Consider the following 12166-nt stretch of genomic DNA (forward strand, 5'->3'; position numbering starts at 1 on the left):
TAATTTTTATGTCACGACACGCCCCTTTTGAACTGCATGGCTATGCCAACGCTAAATTAGGGAGGTAAAAATTCCGTGGGTGTGGACTGCAAGAAAAAAACCAAATCCCAAGGAATACTGTTAATTAATTAAATCCAGTATTGATAGGAAGCGCTCCGGCATTGACAAAAAATAAAAGTAAACCTCGTGAAAATCGGCGCCATTGACAAAAAATAAGGTAAACATCGTGAAAATCGGTTGAGAATTGAGCAAGTTACAATTTCAGGTGCATCTATTGGCTTTGAAGGGCCGTGTACCTTCCTAACATGGCCGCCACATGGGCACCACAGTGACCCGGTGGAGGTGTCTCCTTTTAATGCCTTTGGGTGGCACGATCCTACCATTGGCGCTCATTGACTACGTCACATACACTTCCGGTTTGGCCGGAAGACAACAGTGGAATCAGTGAGCTTCTAAGTGAATGTCAAAATAGCCTAACGCAACCTCGTATTATTGTTTTTGGCGCTTCGAGGGAACAAAGGCGACCACGTCGATATGGTAATTAACATTTGCTTTATTCTGTTGCCGCTGACGAGGCCGTCAAAACTACACCAGCTTGGACGGTGTTAAGCTAGCCGCCGATTTCAACGACAACACGGCCAAACACGCACCGTCATCGTGAAACTTAACGCCAACAAACCACCATCTTTTCTCGCTCCCGTGACAACTTTGCTCTTCTTTTAGTTTTCCTTCCACGTCTTCGACCACCCGATGTCTCGTGGCTTCCAGAACCGGTTTTCCACCCAGTACCGATGCTACTCCGTGTCGATGCTGGCCGGTCCGAATGACCGCTCCGACGTGGAGAAAGGAGGCAAAAGTAAGCAGCAGCATCGCACCCGTCACGCACCGTGACAGACTGACGGTGGTCTAAACACAGGAAGCCTCGAACAAAGCAGTAGATAAATACACAGTGGTACTTTACATTGAGTGACCCGACGCACGAGTTTTCCGTCAAGTTATGTTTCCTTTGACTTGCGAGCTAAAATTTCAATATACAAACGCTATATGGTGGCTGCGAACTCAACTCACGAACTTCACAAGTATTGGCAGAATTGGTCAATAAAAGAGGGCACATTGTTTGTTTTTTTCGATTTTGGCCCTGGTGCAGAGCAAATTCACCGCACTCTTTTTTTGAGACTTTTTAGCAGTCTTGGCATAACCATGTCCGAACATGGAGACTAGAGAAAAAAAGATATCTAAAATATCTTTGTTCATCTGTCCAGGCAAAGTCCATAAATAACCGGTGCATCTGCATTTTGTGACATTTCTGTTGGTGCCATACCTTGAGTTTTTGGGGTTGTTTTTTTAAGTAAAATGTGTGTTTCGGCACAATTAGAGCTGTGAAACATTGCACTGGTAGATTTTACAAGCATTTCAAGGCCGGTTGCACAAATGACTACTTTGCGCTCTGCTCAAAGCCCTGAAATGATATACGTCACGACTGTTGTAACTGGAGGTCAGTAGTAGCGCGCTACATTTACTCAAATAACATTTTGGATAAATAGTACCGTATTTTCCACACTATAAGGCGCACATAAGAGCCTTTAATTTTCTCAAAAGCTGACAGTGCGCCCTATAGTCAGATGCGTCCCCTATAGTCAGATGCGTCTTATATATGGATCAATAGTGAGCTTTTAGTGCAGCTCCATCTAATGGATGCATAATGTAACCCCGACCTTTACTGTAGCGTCTATTCTATGCACCTTATATGTGGAAAAAAAGTTTTAAAACAGGCCACTCATCGAAGGTGCGCCTTAGTGTGCGGAAAATACGGTACTTGTACTAGTTTGAATGCAACATAATTTTTACTTGAGTGTTAAGAAGAATCAATACTTTTACCTAATTACAGTGATCGACATGCCGCTCGCCACTTTTACTGATCTATTATTGCATGAATGATCTACTTTTAGACTTACTTTGATTTCCATTTGGCACCGTTACGCCAATCCAATGTCATCACTAGAATCCTTAGTCCAATCCAACAATCAGATAGGAAAAAGCAATCACATGACCGCACGCAAAGCCTTTGCAGGCACCCACGTAAGTTTTTATGTACTTTACAGGTTGAAAAACAGCTTTGTGATGCAGTCGATGATTATGATGTTGTAGTCTCGTGTCTTCCCAAATGAGGATACTTCAGCCCACTTGCGGTTGAGTTGGAGTAGCCATATTTTATGGTCATACTTGACTGTAAAAGAGTCAAAATGAGTCAAAATTATTCAATAGTAACAGTACAATATTTGGCTACATGCTTACAACTTAAGAATGGCTTGAAAATGGAGATATGCAAACATTTTTGGTTTTGTGCTTGAAGTAGTTTCACAATTTATTGATAAGATTAAATTTCAGACCAGTATTATCACCACCTCAAATTTTGATGGGCTTTATTACTTTATTTAGTGTAACTAAGAGTAGTAGCAGCAGCAAAAAAACACAAATACGAATGGTGACAACAAGGACCAGCTGGTAATTTTTTGGGGGGGTATTTTAAAAAAACACATATATTTTCATCATGATTGTGTTGTTTTTGTCTATAATTTGTGTATAGTTTTTCTAAAATATGTATTTTGCAAAATATTTTTGTCATTTTAGTATTTTCAGCATTATTCCCTTGGTTTATTTTAGGGTGTGCAAGTGTACCCAATCTTTTGTCATGTGCCAAATCCCTGATTTCTTTTAGCAATATTGTGATAATCGTGATAATTTTGCTTATGAAAATTCAGTTTCTGAAAATATCACAGTTATATCAATGTTTTTATTCGTACATTAGTACACGATTATATCATCTTGTAGATTCTCTCTCGATAGATGGCTATTAATACCATTCAATCGTGTCATTACTAATGATTTATTTTTCCTCAGTCATAATGCCGCCTTCAGCGCTCGACCAGCTCAGTAAGTGTTAAAATACATTTTCCAATTGCGATGTGCCCCCACCCTCACCAAACAATTCTGAATTCTCTGTGTTGCCTCACCTGCACAGGCAGACTTAATATCACCTATCCGATGCTGTTCAAGCTGACCAACAAGAACTCGGACCGAATGACACACTGCGGGGTTCTGGAGTTCGTGGCAGATGAGGGAATCTGCTACCTGCCGCACTGGGTGAGACGTGCAGAGAATTTTCATGGAGCCGAGAGAGATATGCAGATTGGGTGGCCTCGGAGGACCAGGGAATCTATTTGAATTCGTGTTCATGCGTTCCTAGCACACTCTGGACGAAAAATCATCTGGACATGATCTTTATTTGCTCTCCCAGATGATGCAGAATCTGCTCCTGGAGGAAGGCGGTCTGGTCCAGGTTGAGAGCGTCAACCTCATGGTGGCCACCTACTCCAAGTTCCAGCCGCAGAGTCCTGACTTTTTGGACATTACGAACCCCAAAGCAGTGTAAGGAGGAACACTCAACTGGTGCTTTTCTACACAGCGCTCGGCAGCGTGTCTTTTATACACTGTTGTACTTTCTCTTTCAGGCTGGAGAATGCGTTAAGGAACTTTGCCTGCTTGACAACCGGTGACGTCATAGCCATTAACTATAATGAAAAGGTAGATGGATCCATGTCTATGTTTACATGGGGATCATTGACCTGAGGCAGGCAGTACTTTAAAAATACTGCATTAAGACGTGTACAATATTCCCATTTTAGGTACATTCTTTGCTCTAGGTCGCAGGTGTCAAACTCAGGGCTCAGGGGCCAGATCCGGCCCGCCACATGATTTTATGTGGCCCGCGAAAGGCAAATCATGTATGTCAACCTCCATGATTCTTGTTCAAATCGCTACCGAAATTTCAAACTGTCATATCATAAATCATAACATTGAGCTATTGGAAGCGTTTTTACGTTACCAAACATCAAGAATAATTGAAAAACCCATTACCCTTGACTTCTGATTCCAAAACTGGTTCATGAATTGAATGTGTAAATATGATGAGGCTGTTTAAGATTTTAATGGGTTCACATTCATAACGGCCCTCTGAGGGGAAACCCGAACTACAATATGGCCCGTGACAAAAATGAGTTTGACACCCCTGCTCGAGGTTGTCAGGCAGTTGAGAAAAAAAATCCTACGAGTTACGATAAAAAGATGAAATGTGTGCAAAATCGTTGTAACAGACCAGTGATTCCCAAACAGTGTGCCGTGAGCGCTCTTCAGGTTTGCCAAGGAAAGTTATGCAATTTTATGTAATTGCTAAAAAAAAAAAAAAAAACAACACTTATTTCCAAGAAATAATATATCTTTATTCATCTATTTATGCCAGTGAGGCACAATGACAGACAAAACAAAAAAAATCCTCTTCTATTAGATGGCAGGAAGTACATACAGTAATTAAATTGATCCAGTTTTGGTGACATTTACCTTTCTTGGTGTGTCGTGGGATTTTTCAATTGTAAAATATGTTCCTTGGCTCTATAAAGGTTGGAAATCACTGTCATAGACAACCTGGGTAATATTCTTCAGTAACCTGGCAAAGGTGTTTGTAAATGAGTATCGGTGCCACACGATGGAAGAAAAGCAGCAGAGAGCAAAGCATCAACTGACTGGGTCAAGCTTGTGCGTAATCATGAACCCATCTTACGTAAACATGCATTAATTCGTTCAATTATTGGATACAAACAAGCTGCCTTGGCATGAGGCCCATCGATAGCATTAGCGAGGATATTAGCCTAAATGACACTCTTGGCACAGACTGACGTGGCGTCACGCGTGGGCAATCAAATATCTGCACATGCACTTAAAAGTCGGTAGAAGTCCCTAGTCGCACCTTTTGGAATTTATCCAAAATAGTAGGGAAAAGACAAATTGTAACAGAAATGTAGACTACACAGGCTATCACTAGCTGCGTCGGGACAGAAGCAGAAACGTAAGTTTCACTTTCGACTGTGTGGGGCTGGGGTGTCAAACTGGTTTTTGTGGCAGGCCACGTCGTAGTTGGGGTTTCCCTCAGAGGGCCGTTCAGGTTGTGAAAGCATCAAAATCTTTTGCCTCATCATATTTACAAATGAAATTGTTTTGAAATCTGAAATCAAGGGTAATGGCTTTTTCAAAAGCACAAAAATGCTTGCAATATCGCAACGTTTTCACTTATGATATGACAATTTGAAATCTTGGTACAGATTTGAACAAAAACCGCGGAAGGTGTTACACATGATTTGCCTCCGCTGGCCACATTAAATCATACGGCGGGCCGGATCTGTTCCCCGGGCCTTGAGTTTGACACCTGCGGTGTAGGGAGTGCTTTCAAGGACTGACAAAACATGACTTGTGACTCACACGAAAAAGAAAAACCTAACCCGAACCCGATCAATGAATTCACCCTAACTACAACACGGAACCAAATCTGAACATGAAAAAATTGTGAATATTTTTCACAACAGGGAAAAGTTCCCAAACAATATATCATAATGTTTTATTTCAGATTTATGAACTGCGAGTAATGGAGACCAAACCAGACAGAGCGGTATCCATCATTGAGTGTGACATGAATGTGAGTATGATTCTACGTCCAGCGTGTAATTTTAAGTCCACTTCAGTGGCGCGTGTTGTGACTTTGAGCACGTGTGTGTGTGCTCACTCCAGGTGGATTTTGATGCTCCGCTGGGCTACAAAGAGCCCGAACGTCGGTCTCACCATCAGGAAGAACCGACCGTATGCACCACATTTGAACTTCCCTTTTGTACTTTTTTAAATGTGCTACAAAATGCTTTTGCTTATCTTCTCAGGAGGAGGAGGCAGATCCAAGCACTTACGCCGATATGGACACTCGATTCAGGGTGAGTGATCGCTGTTAACGTACCGTAATTTCCGTCCTATTAGCCTTGACTTTTTTCCCCACACGCTTTCAACCCTGCGGTGTATGCAGTGATGCAGCTAATTGGTGCCATTTTTTTCTAACGGCCGCAAGGGGGCACTTGAGTGGAAAAAATAAGAGTGAGACCGGTGGAATATATGTGCCGAGGAAGTGACTTTTACCGGTTCGACCCTGTTAACGCCACGCTAGTGTGCTACTGACGTGTTTCATTGATCTTTACTGGTATGTTGTTTTTTTTTCCTACCCACTGTGTACTAGTAATGACAATGTGCATTTACTTCTCAGGCTTTTACCGGCTCTGGCAATCGCTTGGATGGCAAAACCAAAGGGATCGAGCCCAGTCCTGCTCCTCTGGGCCCCAGCGACATTATAAGGTGCGATAATACCGTTTTCATTGTAGGTTTGAAATTGATGATGCTAATTCAGGAGCTGTTTCAAAGTCTGTAAACTTTTGGCAATCACAGAGAAGATTACGCGCAAAATGGTGGTTAAGACAGTGCAACCTCTTCAGAAACATTTTTGTCCTTGGCCACAATCCGTTCCAGAAAACGGTTTGAGAAATGATTTGTTCGAAAATCAAAACGATGCTTCCCATTAAAATGAATGGAAAAAGAAATAATACGTTCCAATCTGGAAAAAAAATAAGCTTTTTAAAGCAATTTTTTTAGCTTTTCCTGATAATAAACTGCATAGTAGAAATAGGTGTATAGTTTAAATACTTTATATAATAAAATAATTTGAGAAATTGATATATTTTTTTTGCTTAAAATGTATGCTTTAGTAGTAGAGTACAGTGGGCTGGGAGTACATTGCCGTATCTGTAGCGTCTCAGCCCCCAGCCTTGTAAGCTTTTTTTTTTTTTTTTTAAATTAACAAAAGCGCATAATAATGAGGGGTAAAAAAACAGACAAATTGTTTTTTATCTGCACAGAAAGTTCGTAACACCTACAAAAAAATTAACTTGCAACTAGAGGTAGGCTTAATGGAACAAACGAAAAAAGCAATTTCAAATGTCTGTAGCGACTCGGCCCCCAGCCTTGTAAACTTTTTTCATGCACAAAAGTGCGAAATAACTTTAAACAAGCAACTTGCCTTCTTTGGAGCCATGATTGGGGGTTAACACAGTAATCCTCGATTTATAAGAAAAACAATAGCCACTACCGGGACACGTCTGTGTACAGAGGCTGCGTTATACAGAATAACAAAAGTGCGCTCGTTGCGCTGTGCGCGTTGATTTCAGTTTTTTTTTTTTTTTTCCGGGGGTCATTCAAATTGACAATAACAAAACGTGCCGTGGGTGGGTCAGCTGCTTGAGCCGCGCGCATTATGTTTTTTCTGGCGGCGTGGGAATTCACAACAAGCCGCGTCGTGAGTCAGCCGGTCTGTTCCGCGGGCAGTATGTTATTTCCGGGCTTTGTCGGGGGCGTTCAAGTACCGATTTTCGTTCGTAAACAGAAGCAAAAAAAATTGTGAAATTTTCGTTCAAAAACAGGGACGTTCGAGAACCGAGCCTTTACTGTAACTGGAAATAGAACCATACAACAAGATACGAGAAAGCACTCCGTTACTGAAATGATACATTTGTGGCTTAAAGGTTTTTCGTAAATTGACTAATTGTACTGTCACTTTTGTTTTGTCACAGAGGTATCCCCAACTACGAGTTCAAAATTGGCCGAATCACGTTTATCCGAAACTCAAGGCCACTTCCGAGGAGAATGGTTGAGGATGTGAGTCTTGTGAAATATTTCAGCGCATTGCAGTATCAATGCGAACAGAATTATATTTTGTAGTTTTCCCATCAAACGCTTCCGTTATTTTCCTCTCAGGATGACGCTATGAACAGATTCATCGCCTTCTCCGGAGAAGGACAGTCATTACGCAAGAAGGGCAGAAAGCCGTGATGGGTTCCAGAAGGGAAGCGACTTGTTGGCTCACGTGCACAAACACACACCACCACCACCACAACAACAACAACATGTATTGTCGCCTACACTTGCAAAGTGAAATCCTTCTTTCAGGAACGTTGACGTCTCGGAACCTTTGAAATTGCAGTTGTGCTGTGGAAGTGGGCTTGTACTTGATTACAACTGGGGCAGTAGCTTTTTTTTTTTTTTTCAACCGAAGCAAAGATACATAAAACGCTGCCAGCAGCGATTTTTGTACTCAGATATGTTTTAGTGGTTGCTTTGAAATCTTTTACAGAAACGTGACCAAGATTCACTTTTGAAGCACGACTATTTGGATTTGGATTGCCTCTTACTTGAAGGTTACATTTGCCTGTTTTTGTTTTTTTTGTCATTATTGTTGATTATTTCCAGTCCACTTCATACATACTGCTATCCCATAATGGCCCATTATTATGACAAATGGGTGCAATATTTTTTGAGCTTGTTTTTATCGAAAAATGTTTGAATATTTCCCGAGTTATTTTAGGGATCGACAATTGTTTGTTTTTTTTCTTTATTTATAGATAAATAAATGATTGTTAAAAGTATGATTGCTTTGTTTCTTGTTTATAAACGAACAAGAAAAATGTATTTTTTTTTAGTATGTTGGATTGTGTTGTATTTCCAGCCAAAACGTTTTAATACACGTTAACTTTAATTTCGATTTTGAGTTTGTTTTGTGAAAATAATAATAATCTTCACTTACTCTGTTGTTTTAATTTTTCCTTGTTTTGGACGAGCTGTAAGTCACGACAATACTCTTTCAACATTTTTTTAAACGTGGTTCAAATGATATAAAGATGATTTTAAGCAGGTTAAACTGATTTGACTGAATGTATTCATACTCGTAACTACAAAACTATACAGGCCGACGGGAAGCAGCGTAAAAAACGAGGGTAAGTGAATGCGTCTATCGTTAGCAGTCAGCAAGCTAGAAATGGAGCAGTCCGAAGAGAGACAATGGAGGGTAAAATACTCCGTATACACTAAAATACTTAACTAAGATTGTATTTTTGGAGCTCGGGTTCTCAATGTTCCGTCCTAAAATATTGGTTTTTACTGTCGTAAACTTGGGTGAATAGTGTTGCTAATATGGCTGCGTTTCGCAGCTAGCCATGTCAATGAATTCAGCCTTAGACTTCGGCACTTGGTTTCTGAAAATTCCGTTGACCGTGTGTAATTATATACCAGACAAACTTCCACCCAAGTATGGTATCTTGAATATATTGCATGAATTTTAAAATTAAATGTCGGGGTTAACGCACTGATCGTGTAAATTCGCATTTTTGTCACTGTTTAGTTTTAAGTAGTTACGGGATTGCAATTCCAGGTGCAAACATTTCCTACAAATATTTAAAAAAAAAAAAGATTAAAATCTTGGCTTTGTGTTGCAGACACCAAGGGTCTGCAGTGACTACTGGAGTGAATATAGACACTGCAAGAGCTTGTGGAATCGTTTCCATCACTACTACACTTACGGTACCGCTCCAACTTGTCAGCAGTGGAAAGTGGACTACTACAACTGTAAAGCATGGGAAAACAACACAAACCACGAGGCAAAGGTGAGACTGTTGTACACTAGACATGTAATACATTTTTTCCTCATTTGTAAGACATTTTGGATTTCTTGGATGAACGCATACCTCCCAAAACAATATCTCTATGTATTTTATAGACCGAAGTATTTTTAGAAATAATGAGAATGAGAATTTTCCACGGATTCGCAGAATTCTGAGTTTTTTCAGCTCAAATTGTCATTTTTGTGGGACGTGAGAATTTTTTTTTTAGGGGGGAAGGGGGGGAATACGGCACGGCTTGACGGGAGCGAGGCTGCGATCAATGGTTAGGGTTCCGATAGGAGCAAAAAAAAATATCCAGGAGCGTATCCAAACCAGGAAACACAAAGGTAAATTGGACATAAACTTCTCAAATATTATATAATTGACAACTGTTAATAGAAATGGGCCTAGCTGTCCTGTAGATAATGCATTTATCGATCACTCTTATATTTCATGATCTCTTTATATAGACTACTTGTGTACTTCTGAAGTATGACTTGTAAGTGCAGTGTCCTATTTTATATCAACTTCACTGTCTACATTTTTATGTCTGAAGTTTGGCAAAATTATTTTGGTTGTTTGGACTCATATTTAAAGTTTTCAAGGCAGACATTTTCTGTGTTTTTCCAAATTGGTCATTCTCATCCCTGGACTCCCTAAAATGGAATGGAAAATAAGTGGTTTTGGTGAGGTCACAAACCCCTAATTGGGATTCCTAACCATGTTACAGGAAGCACTGCAGAGAAGCGAAAGGAACAGAGTGGCGGAACAGAGGAAGTTCCCCCCAGTGTGGGAGCTGAGACGAGACCCACCCAGCGACTGGCACCTGCCCCTCAACCATGAAAAACCTCAGGACTCTTAAAACTGTCGAGGACAAAGGGTGCTGTAACTAACTGTAAAAATATCATGCACTGTACATACCACCACTGAGTTTTGAGTGCTGCACACTTGGGAATTTTACCCGGGTTATTCCACATTGCTGGGTTAAAAGTGGAATAAAAGTTAATCGAGAACAATTTCTGCTTTGGAAAACTTGCCATATCCACTAAACATTTACAGATTCTAATTTGTTTTCAAAATCGGCTATTTATTGCATAATTTAAAAATGTTTTGTTGATCCAGCAGGTGAAATCAGTTGTCACCATTAAAAAAAATAATAAAATAAAATACACAAGTAACACATATACGCAACTCATTGTGTGTAGACTTTGGTGACATCCATGTACTTCCCATCAGGCGCTTCGTAATTAGTCTTTGGCGGCGTGTACGCGGGGCCCTCGTGGGAGAAAGGGAACAGGTGGGGATCTGGCTTCAACGCCGCCTGGTAGAGCTCCTCAGATTCAGCTTTGAGCTCATCCAGCGCCTCCGCCTGGGCTTCCAGGGCAAGTTCGATGGCTTGCATTTCAGCCAAATGCTGCTCCTGCAAAAAACAAGACGTATCGTAGCGTTTGAACTGAATGTCGGCAGTAAAAAAAATGTTTATCTTGAGGAAAGGAAGCGATTACGTGTTTGTATCGACACCACTCCTTCAGCAGCAGAGCTCGGCTTTCGCTTTCCTCGAAAGACAACCTCGGAGCAGCCCGGGCCCTTTGTTCAAGATTCAGGATGAGCAGACAAGAAGCTAAGCGGGTACATTTGAAACCGTCGAGATTGAACACAATCCAAACTTAGCTGGTTGAAGTTGTTATCCACAGAAAATGGAATTCATTTATAGAAACTGTCACCAGATGAAAAAAATAATAACAAATAATAAAACAAATTGCACCTGGTCTGATCCAAACATTTAACTGGAGTGACAAAGTCCTCGATGGGGATGAACTCCGGTGGAACCCTCTCCAACTTCTTCAGTTTCTTCTTCAGCCTCTCCCTGATCATCACCTCTCTTCTGGGGTCCACTTTCTTCTTCTTCTTGGGCTCCGCACTTCAAGAAAGGACAAACAACGGCAACACGCACACAAAAACTGTTTAAGGGCGTATTTACCGATAATTCTTCAACAGATCTACAAGACTTTTTTTTTTTTTTTAAACAATAACGCTCAAGGCCGTTTACACATGCTTTTATTTATGACGTGCCAGAAATCAAATACGTTACAACTTTGAATTTTCAGAAACATGGACAATATAATATATGTGGATACTTTACATGATCCTTCCTCTGCAAAATATGACTAATATTACTGAATCTTACTCAGCTAAACTGAAACCATCTTCATATTATTGTGTCCCCTGGCATCACAACAGAAGTACCACAATCCGAATGTCATTGGTTTTCATAAAATAAAACACTTTGAGGGGTGGAAGAGATTAATGGCTTTGTTTCCATTGGTTACAGATGATACGACAATTATTTACTTACGACATTCGTGGCTCTTTACAGTGAAAATCAGATTTTGTGAGGATCAGTCTTTTCCAGAATAAATCCTACCTGAGAGGAGCAGACGTCCTTAGTGCCATCACCGCAGTAAACCACGGAGTGTGAACGCCACCATTTTCTGTCGAGACAACCCTGACAAGCCACAACCAGCGGGGAAAAAAACATTAGGGAAAGCCAAACAATCCAGAAGCAATTGTCAATGAAATAACCTCTAGCATCGCGGAAGATATAGCTTCTTAAACTTACCCCACCGGAGCTGTCTGTCGGACTAATGTCCTACCGACATACCGAAAAACAGCCGCAGCCATCTAGTTAAAGATTTGCTAATTTCCTCAAAGAACTATAAGAAAATAAAGAAAAAGTCCCATCACATTACGATACTTCTGTGAGGAAAGAGGCGGCGCGGATTGATGACGTACAACAGCTAGCGTTCATC

General features: G+C 40.7%; 2 protein-coding genes across 3 annotated transcripts; one reads left to right on the forward strand and one right to left on the reverse strand.

Annotated features, from left to right (window-relative positions):
• Positions 1-374: 374 nt before the first annotated feature.
• On the forward strand, positions 375-9331 carry ufd1l (ubiquitin recognition factor in ER associated degradation 1). 2 transcript variants are annotated; one of them, XM_061817505.1, is made up of 13 exons: positions 375-537; positions 724-856; positions 2902-2934; positions 3023-3144; positions 3299-3429; positions 3513-3585; positions 5459-5527; positions 5620-5688; positions 5763-5813; positions 6137-6225; positions 7494-7578; positions 7678-8764; positions 9192-9331. In XM_061817505.1, exons 1-12 carry the CDS (start codon positions 535-537, stop codon positions 7750-7752), a joined length of 933 nt encoding a protein of 310 aa, XP_061673489.1. In that variant the 5' UTR covers positions 375-534; the 3' UTR covers positions 7753-8764; positions 9192-9331. The 2 variants fall into 2 exon arrangements, with proteins under 2 accessions (XP_061673489.1, XP_061673490.1); XM_061817506.1 differs by having other exon boundaries at positions 7678-8117; positions 9192-9322.
• An 889-nt stretch (positions 9332-10220) lies between these two features.
• Positions 10221-12154, reverse strand: mrpl40 (mitochondrial ribosomal protein L40). The gene is made up of 5 exons (XM_061817507.1): positions 11977-12154; positions 11782-11862; positions 11122-11277; positions 10862-10943; positions 10221-10776 (listed from the first exon to the last, which is right to left on the reverse strand). The coding sequence occupies exons 1-5, from the start codon at positions 12036-12038 to the stop codon at positions 10549-10551; spliced, it is 609 nt and encodes a 202-aa protein (XP_061673491.1). The 5' UTR covers positions 12039-12154; the 3' UTR covers positions 10221-10548.
• Between the last annotated feature and the right edge of the window lie 12 nt (positions 12155-12166).

The sequence above is a fragment of the Syngnathoides biaculeatus genome, chromosome 4 (genome assembly GCF_019802595.1).
Source record: "Syngnathoides biaculeatus isolate LvHL_M chromosome 4, ASM1980259v1, whole genome shotgun sequence".
Lineage (NCBI taxonomy): Eukaryota > Metazoa > Chordata > Actinopteri > Syngnathiformes > Syngnathidae > Syngnathoides > Syngnathoides biaculeatus.

Excerpts from the sequence above, each read along its gene's own strand:
- mrpl40 (XM_061817507.1), bottom strand. The coding sequence starts at position 12,038 with ATGGCTGCGGCTGTTTTTCGGTATGTCGGTAGGACATTAGTCCGACAG. Across the intron at positions 11,863-11,976 it reads CGACAGACAGCTCCGGTGGG|GGTTGTCTCGACAGAAAATG; the intron begins GTAAGTTTAAGA and ends GTGGCTTGTCAG. Across the intron at positions 10,777-10,861 it reads AGTGGTGTCGATACAAACAC|GAGCAGCATTTGGCTGAAAT; the intron begins GTAATCGCTTCC and ends TGTTTTTTGCAG.
- ufd1l (XM_061817505.1), top strand. Across the intron at positions 857-2,901 it reads CGTGGAGAAAGGAGGCAAAA|TCATAATGCCGCCTTCAGCG; the intron begins GTAAGCAGCAGC and ends ATTTTTCCTCAG. Across the intron at positions 2,935-3,022 it reads TTCAGCGCTCGACCAGCTCA|GCAGACTTAATATCACCTAT; the intron begins GTAAGTGTTAAA and ends TCACCTGCACAG.